The following is a 16,458-nucleotide window of genomic DNA, read 5'->3' as shown; positions in this document are numbered from 1 at the left end:
GCATCAATATGAGAACCTGATCATTTGATTCAGTGTTAGTTAAAAACAGCTGCATGCTTATTTTATGAGTCACATGACAAAAGGTCAGAATAGCTCAACAAAATACAGATTTGTTTCCTTCTTTTTAAAAGTAGACCTTAAACCGAGAGTAAGATGCACACACACACACACACACACACACACACACACACACACACACACACACACACACACACACACACACAGCGAGCCACTCTGCATCCGAGTTATCTCCGTTTCCTCTTCGTGAGCAACACCTGGCTGCAGAATGGCAGACGCTGAATTACAAAGCAAGGTCACCCTGGGTGCCGCTGCCCACCCGCCTCCATCCTCATCACCCTGGAAACTGGATGATTTTAGGATGCTCCGCTGCACAAATGGGCAATGAAATACTGGTTTGTTAGTTTAAAAGCTGCAAATCTACTTTAGATGTATAGTACTGTCATTTGGTGATTTCCTTAAATCAAAATTGTATTATAATGGCTTTAAAAACAGTTTTTTTTTCTCCCAATCAAGCAACTGACTAACCAATCATCACTCAACAAGCCAGGTACTTCACAGAGTCACTCATTAGGCATAGAAGCTTTATTTGATTTGATTTGATTTGATTTGCCGTTTCCACTTAGAACAGAGTCACCTTTGAACAAAAGTTTTGGAGTTTTACAACAGCAAAGGACTCTTTTCACACCAGAACATGAATGCAATGACAACAGCTTGGACCAGGGAAGACACAAATGTCCTTACAACACAATTTACAAGCCTTTAAAGTCTGCTCGTTTTTTCATTCTTCATGTGTATGGGGGTAGTAGCAGTGCAACATTTAAAAAATAGATCCATTTTGAGATGCGTCTTAAAGGGTAAAACCATGTCTAGCTGAGATGCACGCATGCTCTTGAGAACATTATGCAGAAGATAAATTAGCAGAACACTAATGGACTCTGTTGCTAAACAACAAATGCACTGTTTGGTTCATGCACTTGACTGAAAATAGGAATAGAAGAAGCAGTATGATAGCTCAGTTAAGATATAAGTTAAGAAATGATCATCAATGACTTTGCAAAAGTTTAAATAATTTACAATTCATCGGCAGCATACTATTTGCAATTACAGTATGTACAAACTTTCCACGATATAAAACATTTGAACATGAAAAACATGAAACCACACAAGAAGTTCGAACTTTAAAACTTGAACTTGAGCTCCACATTAAAGCATAAAATACAAAAAAAAAAGACCTTCTAGCTGATCCTCAGTCACTCCATCACGTGAGATTTGTGTTAAACAATCTTCTTTTGAAATGGCACAGTTACTCACAAGACACATACATTCACAAATCCAAAGAGTTGAGTTTCCCGTTTTGGTCGTACGTTACCAAACTAGACAACAATGTCCTTACAGAATACATTCTCAGCAGAAAATGCCCCACTGATCATAAAATGTGTGGATGTTTGACTCCTATACGATTGTTTTCATGCAAAGTGGCGCAAAACCTTGCAATAAAAAAAAATTGTCTTTTTGGGCGCCATTTTATAGTACGTTTCCTTTCTAAATGAAAAACTGCAGAGTATAGAATGACACCCATTAAACATAAATGGAAAATGAAATTGAACTAAATGATATAGCAGAAATCCGGGGATTCAGTAACATTCAGAAACATGAAACATCTAATAAGGTAGACACCAAAGAGTTACAGCTAGATATTAAACTAAACATTTATTGTATTATTTTCCATGTGTCAAAGCACAGCTGTTACATCAAGACCCACTGACTGTATGTTATGATGTTTAGCCTTTTCTGACTTTAGATAAAACGTGTCTCTGAGTGAGTGTTAAGCAACATCATCACCTGTTATTATGAAAGACACAACACCGGGATACATCTCGTGGTGACTCATATATACTGCACTACAGCAGTAAGTATAGGCGCACACACAGACAGCGGATACACACTCGTACCCAGATGTACGGTATTTTTATACTTGGCTATCACGACTCAGCACCCACCACAGAATTCAACGTGACAAATGTATCGGATTCTTAACTATTAGAAATTGTCGCATTTCTAGCTGTCCTAAAGATTTTTTTGATTTTTTTAACGGGTTCCTTGCAGCGACAGCGGATACTTGTCTTAAAATTTCAAACAAGCTGACATAGTTGAGATCGTTGTTTCATTTAGATGCACCGATACACATGGCGTGATCGGTGCATTGATCTCCGCTCGCCGAGCTGCACTCTCCAGAAAATCTCTGTGGTTTTGAATGAGTGAGGTAAGGACTTACCGATGCACCGCGGTGTCTGATCAATGTCTAGGCTGCAAGCCGACTTCAGAGGAGACTATTACTGGGAGAAAGCCCCTTCAGAGATTACTTCTGAGGAAACGTAATATGGAAGATGCTTCATTTATTGTCTATGTACTGAGTAAAGAGATTGAGATAACACGTTTTAAACACATTATGCTGTTTTTCAGAAACACCTGCAGGGATCTGATCTGCATACTGTAATAATGGTAATTAAAAAAAACATCTTTTGTACAGGTTTGGACAAAGAACGGCAAGCTATTTAAACCAGCCCAGAATCAGAGTGGTTTAAGTTACATAGGCTTATTTTACGACAACTTCTGGAGAAAAAAAAACTGTCACTAGAATACCAAAAATAATGTACCAATACATTTAGCTGAAAGTTGATATGCTGTGAGGAATCTACCCCAGGTGAAGTGGTAAGCCAGAAAACGGTGCATTTGACCAGTGGGAAAAGCAGTTACTTTTACAGCACAGGAAGTAAAGAAAATCAACATCCTCTAGAAAAAAAAATGTTGATCCCCAAAATAGAAAAAAGAAAAAGAAAAAACATAACCTCGCTCTCGTCGTGCTCCAACAAAACACCTGTGTTGTTTCTCCCAATCCCAACTTCTCTTCAACTCAACACCCTTTTGCCATTTGAGCTCTCAATTCACTCCCGCCCTAAATAAAGTGAAAGGAGCAGTGCAGCTCCCCTCCTGAAATAAACGCCAAAGAGAAAAGAGTGAGAGCACAGACCAAGCCCCCTAAGCGCTAGTCGTGGTGACCGTGCTCCCCGGCGCCCCCCGTGGGCTCTCAGGTGTCGTCGTCCTCGTCGTCCAGGTGATAGTTGAGGGTGATGACGGCGCTGATGAACTCTCCGAGCTCCACAAAGTCAGCTGTGATAATGTTGGTGCCGCTCTCCCCGGGTCTCTGCGATCTGATCCACTGCATCATGCCCGGTAAAGCCCTGGGACACGGACACACACACACAGAGGGGATAGAAGAAGGGATGATTCATGGTTGGCTGGTTCAACACAGAGAGAGACGCGCTGTGATAAAAGATCTCTGTGACGCAGCATGAGATGTCTGCAAGCCAGACACCAGCTGAGAGGCCGACACTCTGAACACTTGCTGGACATGTTCATGGGGGCCGTGCAGCAGGGGGAGGGTGCTACTCCTGTAGATGCCTCGCCCCAAGTTTCTGATTTGTCTCCTCCTCATGCTCGCTTCCTTGTTCTGCCGAGTTCTACGCTGGCAGTCTGCGTGCCTACATCAAAGTAACCAAAACGCCTGGTGAGAATGGCTGATAGTGGAGTTGTCAAATGAATAATTCATGCCAGGAAAATGGACGTTTTTTTCGCTGCTGAGGCTTTTCACAAACTGGTGACACTAAGAGCGAGATATATACAGACCAAACTGGGGGGTAAATCATAAAAAAAAGCAAATCCTGAACCTGAACTGAGCAGGGGAGATAAAGAAAGAGGGAGGAGAAGGATGAGAAGCATCGCATGTTTAAAAAAGAACTTAGAGGTCAGTGTCAAGCGCCTCGGGATACCGCCGAAAAACCAACATGCCTCTGGATTTTGTTATAAAATGCTACAATGACTCACATGTGACTGTTTATGCGAGTGTGTACGTGTGCACATTACTCTTTGTTCTAAGTTGTTTTGTGTAAACCGTGTCATTGCTGTGGCCTCTGGTGCAAAAAGGTGTTGCTCTACGTTTGGTTCCACCGGGCCTGTGTGTTGAATAACACTGTATGGTGCTAACCCCGCATCTTATCCAGTTATAGTGTCATACTGAACACGATCATAACGTTTTTTTTTTTTTATCTCTATGTCATACACAAACAGTTGTACAAACCTTTCTGTGATTGTCTCTCTCAGTCCGCTGGCCACCCCCTTCATCACGGTGCTGGCCTTTGGTGTCAGAACCACCTGGGAGACAAAGAAGGTCCCTTTCCTCCTGCAGGAGTCACATCACGTATTTACAAGTTATTTTGCTGTATTTTTCTTCTTTTTTTTTCATTTAATCTGTTTATGTAAAAGACCGTATGCCATCTGCTGCAGAGATGTGCTAAACGAATCAATTTTGCCTTACTTTGAATTTAATTACTTTAAGTAGCCATAAAAGGTACAAAAACACTTATTCTGTCAGGAAAAAAAACAATACAACTATTTCACATGCAAATTAATGTCAGATTTCGAAGAAGATTGCTTCCTATTACTGCCAGGAGTTTCCTTTCCTATTAATGAGTTTTAAAGGGGGGAAATGTGGTTTTACCTTAATTTTGGCTTGACCGCAGCAAAGCGGGCCATAATAGGTTTAGGCCTAGTCTGGTTTACAATTTAGCCATTGGTGTGTCACATAGCCAGGGATTGTAATAACTAATTGCATTCCAGTTTCCATCCTCTAACGACAGCAAATTAAATTGTAAGTCATTAATTCCTCAAATCTGAGCAAAGGATGAGCATATGACAATAAATCAAGGTCATGGTTGATTGACCTGCACAGGGGACATGACAAAAGTACAGAGATATGTCCCATTTAACCTCATGCATTACATTAAAATAATGTGTAGCGGCTGACCTGCGGTCAGTGACAGACGTCTGGAGAAACTGCACCAGCTTCTCCGGGTCGGTGGTGTTGGCCCAGGGAGAAGGCATCATCTGCCCTGGCCACAGGAAGGGCACCTCCAGGGCCATGGGGTGGTGGTAGAAGACGAGCACCTGGTACTCCTTCTCCCAAAGATACTGCAGAGACACCTGGAGATGGAGGCATGTGCTCAGGTTACAAAGGGGAACATGGTGAGAGCTGACTAAAGAAGAAAAAAAAGATGATGGGTGTTGAATAGACAATATACAAAACAGCCCCTTGTGTGCTGAGTGACAGAAAACATTCTAAACAAGTAGATGAGATGTACCTCGCAGTTTGTCTTTGAAGCTGTATGTGTATTTGAATAGAAGCAAATATGAATACTTGGATATAATTGCCAGATGTGATGCATCACTAGAGCTGATTTTCTAGTTCAACACTTAGTTCTGATTGGCCATAGACGAGTGTATACCGCATTAGATAGATCACTAAGGAGAAAGGGGGTATACTATATGTATTTCAATGGCTTTTATGGCTTTTTTAATTTACAGTAATCGAGGGGGATATACTCCAAAAACCTACTCTGTATACCTGCATATACCCTCCACTACTCCAATACACAATTGACACTATTATTATAATTATTATACTATAATCATAGTGTATTGCTAATCGAGGTGAAAGAGTAAAACACATAATTTAAGATTTTAAAGCAACAACAGGCTAGTCAAGAGGAGCAGGAAGACTGAAGACGACGTGCCAGAAATCCCATTCCCAGTAAATAACAAATAGGTATTGAGTTGGACAGTGTGTAGGGAGGTGGCATAAAACAAGCCTTTCCATCTCGACCTTGGGGTCCACATTGCTCACATATATTGTTTTTCATTCTCCATCATTCAGATGTATTTTGTGATAATGAGCCAGCCTCCATCTGTGCCTGAGAATGAGTCGAACAACTACTGGAGAAGAATGGTGCGCTGGATTAATCTACTATGAGGTAGATAGGGGACAAGAGAATAGAAGAGATGTCCTCAAAGACAAAGGAATGGAAGAAAGGGGAGCGAGGAGTGAATATAATACATAAAGAACAGTCATTGGTCTTCTCTAAACACCACCTGAGATGCACTGACAAGCACTGAGAAGACTTATTGTTGGAATCATTACTTTGACAAGAATCCACTAGTCGCTATTGGCCTCTTCCTCATACACTTGATCCTCACTCAGCAGCAGCACCTGACAGGAAACTAAGATCTTTGGCATTGATTGCTACTCCTTCTTCTTTCCGGGTTCAAGAAATACACCATCACCTCGGGTGGAGATAGGCAGGGAGGTGGATCAAGTGATGGAGGGGGAAAAGAAAGGAAAAACAACCGAGAAAAGCAGCAGAGACAAACCTATCTGAGCATGAGATCACTGTTCTACTCTACTTCGATGCAAACGGACATATTCTGTGTGAAGAACAATGAGCAAGTATAAGGGATGTGATAAACATCATTCTGCATCTCAAAAGATCAAAACATAGAAATCACTGTAATGCCGCGCTGACAAAACAATCATTTTCAAAAACATTTGAACACACACACACTTGTACTGTACCTCCTGAGCGAAGACGACTGGGCAGAGTTTGTCCCCAAACACCTCTTGTAACATGGCCACCAGCTTTTCATGGTGCATGTTCTGCACGCCGTAGAAGTGGTTGAAGTCCAGGAACACAACCTCTCTGGCATGAGACGACAGGAAAGTGCTGATCTGCTCCAGACCTTCTCTGACCTAAAAGAAAAGCCCATACAATACATGTATAAATCATTCGTTTCTTGATATTAATTACATGAAATAAAAAGACACATAAAGTAAGACTGTGATGCACTTTAAATCCCTGAAGGAGCATGTGTCAGTCTGCCCTCTCACTTAAATTTGCTGCCACAAAACATCACTTAGCAACCACAGGCGTTGCAAAAATATTCACCACATGAAAAAGCAGCAAAGCTCTACATGCTGACCGTGGCACTGAAGAGCCCGTGGGCGAAGAACAGCTCGTTGTCGGGGTCGCGGGGCTTGGTGGAGATGCGCAGGTCAAAGAAGCGGATCCCAGACTCCAGTTGGCTGATGAAGTTCATAGTCTGTGTTGCTAACCACTTCCTCATTAGTTTCTTGGCCACCGTGCCGAAAACAGAAACGAAGTTCTGCACCGTCTCCGGCTGCTCGGGTCCAATTGGGGACGACTCGTCGATGTAGAAACTGAAGGAATCATGGGAACCTGGAGAAGACACAAACATGAGGTGTTGACCACTGCTGGTGGGACACAGCTGGAAGAGTGGGGTCCAGTGCTGGATCATGGCAACAATGCTGACAGTGCATAACAGTGTTGTTGGTTAAACCTGATCCTCTGCCTCTGTATCTCAGTGTGCCCTGAACATCCGGTCTAGTCTCGTCTTCCGATGACTCAATGTGCAATTTCAGAGCCGTGGAGACTTTCTAACCCGGCTGAAAGGCTCATTTCTACCTTTCACAGGTCTGTCACACTTGCAAATGTATGTCAAATGTTCCCGTAGATAGTAAGATCCTTCCTCCGTTTCATACCACGCCTTTGGTATACTCCTGTCGGTCATGGCTACCTTGGTGATTTGATTCCTGGTGGTAACTTTCCAAATTCAAGTTTAAAGATTTTCTTTTCACACCAACTTTTTCCCCGAATGGAAATAAGAGCCTAGACATCTAATCAGAAAGTGTTTTAGGTATTATGCATACATGATGAATAGATGTCTTGCAGAGAAAAAGAAAGATTACAAACTCATCATATTTCTCAGGTAGATCAAAGCTATTGCACCCTCACATCGCTTTACAAGCAGAATTGAATAGACCTCTACCAGACAAGGTTGCAGAACTACAGCCTGCACTGAGATGTACACGCTGACCTTCCATTAAATGTCTGGCACGCCAACTGTAGCGCTCATTATTACTCAGTAAAATATCCAAAGATTAATAAATATATTTCTTCTGCGGAAAGTGGCCCTGACAAGACGGAAAAGATACATGCTTTTTCAAATGTCATTTCCCATTGCCTCGAGGCTCACAAATACATTTGCATTCGCCGCCACTGTTTTGGAGTGGCAGCGGAAATGTCAGAGATAAGATATCTCAAAATCTCAGCAGAAAAAATGGGAACTATGAGAAAGGATTAAAACCACTTTTTGGGAGAGAGAGAGAGAGAGAGAGAGAGAGAGAGAGTGATGTTTTACTATCGTTCGGTTCAATCAATCCTTTCATCAAAAGCTTATTCTAATTGAACCATTATTCTAGGAGCTGCAAGAGAAACACAACTAAATCCCATCCCATTGGTGGGTGTGAAAAAATAAACATTGGACAAAAAGTCTGTCAATATATTGATGCTTTCCTCAGTGACACTTAAGCAAGTCCTTACAATCGATCCATGGGGAACTCTAGCTAAGCAAGCTAAGCTAAGTCTGAAGGTCGTGTATCCTTCCATTCCTGTTGGAGAGGAGGTAAGGTGTGTGTGTGTGTGTGTGTGTGTGTGTGTGTGTGTGTGTGTGTGTGTGTGTGTGTGTGTGTGTGTGTGTGTGCGCTTTTCAAATTAGGCTGACAGTAATTCTAGTATCTTCCTCCTGCTCTCATAACTGCAATCAGCTTCATCCCGTTCCCTCAGTCACTCCAACAAACATTCCTCCTCCCCTCCTCCACCAACAGGCAGACACAGAGCCCGCATTGACCTTCAGCGATACTCCAGTGTCGGGTCTTCGCAGTCGGCCCAGAGAATGACCATAAGCAGGTTAGACAGCTGAATCCTGGGGCAGGGAAACAACCAGCATCTCTGCAGGCTCAACCGCACCAGCAGGGTCGCAACGTAACAGAGTACGACCTTAACCTTTTGCACAATAAAACAACATTGTTTTGCAACAAAACACCACAATCATAATCACAATTATTTGATTCATCCACTGTCTACCAGTTATTTTCTTCATTAATGATGGTGAGAAATAATCACAATCATAAATGTGTGCATTACTAACGAGTATGAGAAAAAGACACGTGCATATTGCTTTACTGCAGAGACACATTGTGCAAAAGGAGCTTGACATCTGTAAGAATCGGCAGAGAAAGCTACCTGAGCTCGAAACACAATTAATTGTTGTTTATGTTATAAAATCATCTGCTCCACTTAAATGATGGGGTCGTGTCTCAAGGGCAACACATTCATTTAGAAATATGAGGAAACACTTTTGAAATTGACTGTGCAGACGTCGCACTTTCATCCTCATGCAAATTCTTCACAACCGACAGCACCGTGCTTCAGACGCGAGTCATTTCCCTTTTATTATAGTCGACTGGAAATAACAATCCACATTCCTATAGACAGTACATGATGTGCACACAATATTTTTCCTTTTCCTAATATGTTTAACTGGCAGAAATTAGGCAAGACAGTAATCTCTGCTTCCACAGAGCTTACTGAAGGAAATCCAAATGACTGCTTCTCTTTACCCTCTTTATCAAAAAACAAACTGATTATGCTTTGGTTCATTTAAAGGGCCACAGTCCATCATGTGGAACGACCTGCTTATCGTGAACAATATATAAACTACTCATGCAGTTCGTTAGGTTCAGCTTTCATAGATGTGAAGATATGACATATTCTTACTCCTAACTCCACTTGCAGAGTACATTTTCAAAATAAACTACCGTAACGAAACAGCTTAGTTAGGTTTAGGAAAAGAGCGTGACGACAACTTGACTAGCGACTCGGCCGAGCATCACATAACTGTAAATAACCGCACTAAAGTCTCACAGGACTAACGACTGCTGTGACAAAATGTCAAAGTTAGCTTTACGTTTTCGGAAACGGATACAAACAGCGGTCTCCGGACGAAAGTCCTGTTTGTTTGACCGATCTAACTCTCTTTGTACAACATCAGTAGATAGTCAGGAAGATGTGTGCCTGGACAAACAGCAACACATGCACTGAAAGAAACTACATCCTAGAATAGTGCAAATAATAGAGCTTTTAAATGGGAACTTTGGAGCATAATCTCGTCAATGGGGTGAGTGAGATTTCAAGAACGTGGAGAAGAGAGACAACGAGCCAGTGTGAGAAAAGATAAAGGTTGAAACCAGCAGAATGAATGATAATGATGATGATGATGATGAGATGATGATGATGGTTGGTGCCCTTTTTGGTGACAAATAACTTTTCTCACCATGGACCCTCGAGAGTAGAAAATAAGAAGGAAATGGAAAGTAACAGGGTGCAGGTGAGCTAAATGACACTTCCCATCCCCTCGTGGATCTCTCTATGTGATTGTATAGTGATTGAAATGTTTCTCCTCACAGCCCCGCTATTCTTCAAACTTCTATTCGCTCCAGTCTCACCTCGTCTCCCACCTTGCTACTCTCTCTTCCATCTTGTTGGACTGGCAATGCGCACAAAGCACATACATTTCCAATGAGGGTGAATTATTTGACTTTTAGAATCAAGATTTTTTTCCAATGGCTTTTAGACCGACTGATTTCCGGCCCTTTCAAGCATCCCACTGCCCTACCAGTGGTCATCCTGGCATCTGATACCATTCATCCTCCTGGTTCAGGGGATTAAGTGGCAGCATAATGGTCTTGGGACTGACGGACAGATTTATAGCTAAAAGTCCTGGGCCGGCTTTTTCCTCTGCCCCAAGGGAGCCGGCAAGACTGAAGATGCCTCTTCTGCAAAGGATTTGTTTTTATAGCCTGGGAGGCCATCTTAACTCAATCCAATTGCCTTCACCCTTTCCCCCTGGCCTAAGGTATGCTATTCCTTTCTTTCTTCTCGTAAAGCAATCAGCTGCTGCAGTCAGCTACTGGAGACGGGTGGTATGGCTCCCTAGAGGCCTCTCATGCAAATATGACCCTGTGGGCTTTTCAGTGTATGTGAGGTAAAGTAATGTATCCTGTCTAATAGTTTGCGTGCTTTGAATCAAACACAATGCGATTTCCCCCAAATGTATTCGTTTTGGGTATAGCTACAAACCATGTCTAATTTTGAATTGCATAATACTTTTTTTTTTTATGAGTTACTGAATATATATTGAAACTAAAACAAACAAACACAATGTATGTGCTCAATATAGCTTGGCCGAATCATCACAGTAGTATTACAATGATCATTTTGTTCGTCATAATGCAAGATTAAAATGAGATTTAAATCAAATGTGTCCCTTTTCCAAACTTGTTCTATGACCAAGCGTGTGGTAATAATGGTACCAATGAGTTAGGCCAGTTCAACAAATACAAACAAATCATTACGTGTCTACAAAAGGGGTAAAACAAGTCATTTATAAGGAGAAAATAATGTAACGGCTGTATGTCTATCGGCCTGTTTTGACGTTCCTCTGCCCTCTAGTGGCCAAAAATCGATTAATGGAGTTTAAAAAAAAAACAAGAAAGAAAAGATGTGGATTATTTGTTCACCTACTTGAAGATAAAATGGAAACACTTTGGCTGATTAAAAATAAGCAAAGCTTAGATGAATATAAACATCATATAACTGGGTACATAGTCATTGTGCAGACCTGTAGGACACAGATATACACTGAAAATCCAGTTTAATAGGTAGCAGAGCAGCCGTTCCCTGCAGTGAAGCTTGTTTCATGGTTAGAGAACCACAGAGAAACAGATTTAGTATCTCTGGCATAGACCTCGGCTGACCACCTCAGTCAAACGAACGTGCAGCCTGGCAGTCTGCAGCACTCACCCAGCAGATCTAACAATAGCCTCAGGAAAAACAGCCCATCATATCCCCCGCTGATCGGCTTAGGGGACGGAAAATCATAACTACTCCCTGCATCTTTCCCTCCCTCTCTCCCTTCAATGACCTCCATCTTTAATTTGCCAGAGCTCCCTTCTGCTCGTCCCCTCACCTGTTCCCCAATTAGCGCCAGAGAGGAGCCGGCGCAGGTCATCTGACTTGTAGACTCCATAGTTTGGCACACTGTGAGTGGCAAAAGTGGCATATAGGGCCAAACACAGAGCGATGAGTCACAAACAAGGTGATTCGGACCAGCGCGAGGACTGGCAAGAATATCCTTATGAAAATATTATATTTATATTCTTTTTATATAATAGATGATAGAACAACAGTGCACCTGGCTGCTGGGTTGTGTCATGAGTCACAGCAAAATAAACAACTCACATGCTTTAAAAAGCTATGTCCAATGCTGCCCTCGTGTATATATGTATTTAAAAAAAACTGTTGTACATATTCAAAAACTTTTCGTATACTTTTTTGAAATTTATTTATCTATGATTCTGACTAAAACTGTCTTTTCACAGCTCTTCTCTGTTTCTGGACACATTTCAGTCAGCCTTCACAACAGCACTGAGTCAGCTCTCCTCAGGGTGACAAATGATTTATTGTTGTCTTTGGACTCTGACAATCATGCATTTTTAATTCAGTTGACAGTCAAAGAGAAAAGAGCAATCCATTTTGTAATATGGAGGAATCAGGTTGGCGCTCAGGATTTAGTAAAACCTTGTGTCTTCCTCTGCACAAATAAATATTTAGTAACACTTCATATCCAACTATGCAGCTTCGTGAAACCTGCTGTCCATCTTTTTATGACTTTTTAAATTCCAACTGAGTCCTGAGTGGAAGGTCTTTCCACTGAAGAACTGTTGAGAAATGTCAACCAGTTTCTCTCTTCTTTTGGGACTCTCTGTCATGCTTTTATCTCCTCACTTATTGATTACAGTAACTCTTCGTGTGGGAGTCAGTCAGTTGGCCTCGTCTCGCCTGCAGCTCAACATGCAACAGCGAGGCTACCCAAGAAGAAAGAGAAAAGCCTGTTCTGCATTGTCTTCCAATTGCATCAATCAACCTCAAATAAATGATCACATTGTCATAGCGCCACCTACTGGCAAAAGCAAATGACATGTTTTATACTATGATGCATTACTCCTTGTTTAGAGGCTTGGGATGCTCAAAAACTCATGCAACTCCCTACACATGTTACATGTCTCCTCGTTAAACAAGCTCTTGTAACTCTACTGGACTTCTTCCAATCTGCCCCAAGCTTGTTGTACTTGATAAGTCACGGCTTGAGGATATTGACAAACCTATTTTCACTCGGAGTCAAAGTGCCACCTACTGGCGAAAGGAAATCAGCGTGACAAACGGCATCAGATGTACATGATATTTAATTTGATTTGTTTTTTAAGTACTGCCTGGACAGACAGTGTACAGTACATCTCCACTTCCAGACCCTTGACATCTTTTGACCAATATTTCCAATCTAAACTGAGAAAGACTGTGGATGATTGAGCGTTTCCAATTTTTGACAGTTTGCCCCTTATGAAGTCTGTTGTGCTCACACATACTTATAGGTGTGAACAGCAGAGCACTTTACTTTTCGGTATTTTTATTCACATTGTCTAAACTTTTCACACTTTGATCAATATTTGTAGGTTCTGTCCATAAAAGGTCTCCACTTGCTTTTACATACTGGTATGTTGCACAAATACTGTATGGAGTTAGGTCTCCTTGCTTAGATTAACTAGAGCTTCTCCATTAGTGCGATCCTCACACAGACAGTTAAACTAACAAATAAACTGACCAAGATGTATTCCTCCTGACAACGGCAGAAGTGATGGTCCATGATCAATCAGTATGCATTAGTGTATTGCACTGTATAATGTGGATCTCAGTCAAACGTAACACCAAGCAGACAGAGATATTATCTGTCAAAAATGCATATGCTACCTTGATAATCTATTTGTGTGTATGGCCATGTATTACACTCAGGTCATTTGGCTGCATTAGTTCATATCCAATTACTCTAAAAATGGAAAAGAGACGCCATTAAAACATCGTAGAAAGTAGATACCATCTTTCTCTGTCAGCACAAAATGTTCATATAGCTTAATCTCAAATCATACAGATGATTATGTTTACTAATGAGTACAGCAGTGCAATGCTGGCAATGCAGACACAGTGGGGACTGTTTAGCTTTGTTGGCAACAGCAGAGCACCATGCCATCACATCACCCCCACATGAGTGCTCCACTTTGCCAAAATACCTTGCCCTGGATCATTGAGGCTGTCGGCTGGTGAACTCACTATTTTTTCCTGGCAAATAAATAGCATCGCTGAATTACAGGCAACAGTGGGCGGATGCCGAGGATTGTATGTCAGGAATCTAACAGGATGAATATCATATTCTTTCAGCGCAAAAGGAAGAGTGAAACTTGTGGGGGGGAAATAACACCGTTGTCTCATTTGTTTCTTGTCTGTCCCAGTTTGAACAAAGGCTCGTAATGCTGAGTTCCAAAATGAGATAAAGGGGATGTGATATGAGGCAGACTTCTGAAGGGAATCAAATACACACCTGACACCAAAAGTGTGCACGCAAGCACAAGAAAGTGCAAAGAATCTGCGCATGTTAACGGAATCTGCATCCAAATGGAGGACAGACAGAGAGCAGCTGAGCTGCAGGGCCAATAAGAAGTAATGGTACCTAATTAAATTGGACAGAGCATGTTCGCATGCTGGCTTGGCATGGGTGAACTGTGGAGAACCACGTGATTCGGCAAAATTACAAGCGTGAGGTAATACACGTCATGCAGCGACTGTCTTTCAGTGAGTATTTGATTACATGCTGCTGGACCCCATGTGTCTTGGCATCCTTCGGAGCAGTGGACGGTGCTGGTTATGTGCCACGCCTCATTGGACTCAAGGTCCAAGGCATCTGCACGTGAAAAAGCCATCATTGCACATGCCATCAGTAGACACAGCAGGTATACAGCAAGAGAGAAAGAGATGGAGACGAAGTGGAAGTAAGAAGAAGAAGAAAAAAGAAAGAGAGCGGGGAGCTCGGAGGATTAAGAAAATGAAGAATGAAAGAGCTCTGTGTGGAGGTGTGATAATCACTAGGCAGCAGATATGGAATTAGCTGGCTGCTAATAGGCCATTCCATCACTCATATCAGTGGTGGGCTTTACAACCAGCATTTCCAATTTGAATGGAGTTTAAGGGGGCCTGCACACTGATTGGCTGACGGTCCAACAGCTCATTTTTTATGAGGAACCCATCCCATCTCTCCTCCTCTGTGGCCACCACCCCAGTACAAACGCCAAAAGTCCCACATCATAAACAGAGCTAGTGGTTCATGTCTATTCTTAGTCTTCAGCAGATCAAAGTCTTAATTTGATTCATACCTCATATCTTCTCCTCGCAATATGAGAAGGACGAGCAAGACAGCAGAGCATCACAGGAGGATGCTGAACTGTTCAACAAGACATGGCACTTCTCACGTTGCGCAACAGGTCTTGCCCTTTGTTCTAATAAGGTGCAATGGAACCAAAGCCACGTATATGATGCACGGGGTGCAAAGTAAAACATGAAAGTTTGCAAACCAATAGAACACTGTAAATGTTGAAACTCGTAGCATTTATATTTATGTATAATCCACTACGACGGCTACATGGAATGCGCGCGCGGACAGAAAGACACGGACATACACCTGATTACACTGGGGTGACGTAAAAGAAACACCTACCGGGAATAGACAGGTTGGTGAGCGGAATAGTGTGCATGCTCTGCGGTAAACTTGCCATCCAGTCTGCGAAGCGCATGTCGCTTCTCCCGTGAGACGAAGCCATGCTGCCGCCGTGCACAACGCTCCGTTCTCCCGGTCCGGTGCCTGCGCCAACCTGGAGTGCTCGCTCTCTCTCTCTCTCTCTGTCTGTCTCTCTCTCTACACACCCAAACACACTCTCCCTGCCGCTCTCTCTCTCTCTCTCTCTCTCTCTGTCTGTATGTCACACACACACACACGCACGCACGCACCAGCGCGACCGAGCCAGTCCACACACCCTTTGAGCAGTACGCATCGGCGGATGCCACAATTACGAAAAATGGGGTTTGTTGGATCGATCCAAATATGGAAACAGCTTGTACGCATGACACTGTAACGAGTACACGTTTCAGTTTTTATAATCTACATTAAAAAAAATAGCAGCCTTCCATTAATAATTCCAGTTTTCAGTTTTATTTAGTCTAAACGATCCAAGACCAACATCCACGCATTTCTCTCAGACGTGTTTGAAGCATGGCGGCAGAACACCAACCAGTGGCTGCATGTTACACATAGTGGGATATGCACTTGAATATATGGTATTTTGAGCATTTCCAACACACACAATATTTTTAATCAGATCATATAATCCTACTTGTTAAGGAGCAGTAGTATTTTTGCTCGAATAAAATGCAAATATCCTCAGAAGCTCAATATTGGAGAAGTGCATTATCTCTTCGTTTCTCTAGAAAAAAAACCCACTATGTAATGTACTTGTTGAAATTAATGTTAGTTCTAAATACTGGGATTGAAAGTGAATTCCCAATTGACCTAGAAGCGCGTCTGAGGTCATGCACTTGTCTGACAGAGCGCCATATGGCAGCAATTCATTATCATCGCCATTATTATGGCAGTGATAATGACTAAGTGACATTCACTGTGGTGATGATCAGCTGGAAGGACACCTTGTTGGGAGTCATTTAACAAACGGGGTCACCATGGTGGAAA

The 16,458-nt window shown here is 42.2% G+C and overlaps 1 protein-coding gene across 1 annotated transcript; it reads right to left on the bottom strand.

The window, feature by feature from the left end:
• Nucleotides 1-3,109: 3,109 nt before the first annotated feature.
• plcxd3 (phosphatidylinositol-specific phospholipase C, X domain containing 3) lies at nt 3,110-15,535 on the bottom strand (the record flags this gene model as incomplete). The annotated part of the gene is made up of 6 exons (XM_079222103.1): nt 3,110-3,263; nt 4,160-4,261; nt 4,886-5,061; nt 6,488-6,661; nt 6,892-7,148; nt 15,433-15,535. 6 exons carry the CDS (start codon nt 15,533-15,535, stop codon nt 3,110-3,112), a joined length of 966 nt encoding a protein of 321 aa, XP_079078229.1.
• Nucleotides 15,536-16,458: the final 923 nt, after the last annotated feature.

The sequence above is a fragment of the Taurulus bubalis genome (assembly GCF_910589615.1).
Source record: "Taurulus bubalis genome assembly, chromosome: 8".
Taxonomy (NCBI): domain Eukaryota; kingdom Metazoa; phylum Chordata; class Actinopteri; order Perciformes; family Cottidae; genus Taurulus; species Taurulus bubalis.
Note: the sequence above shows the minus strand (reverse complement) of the source record. Positions and strands in the feature narration are given on the sequence as shown.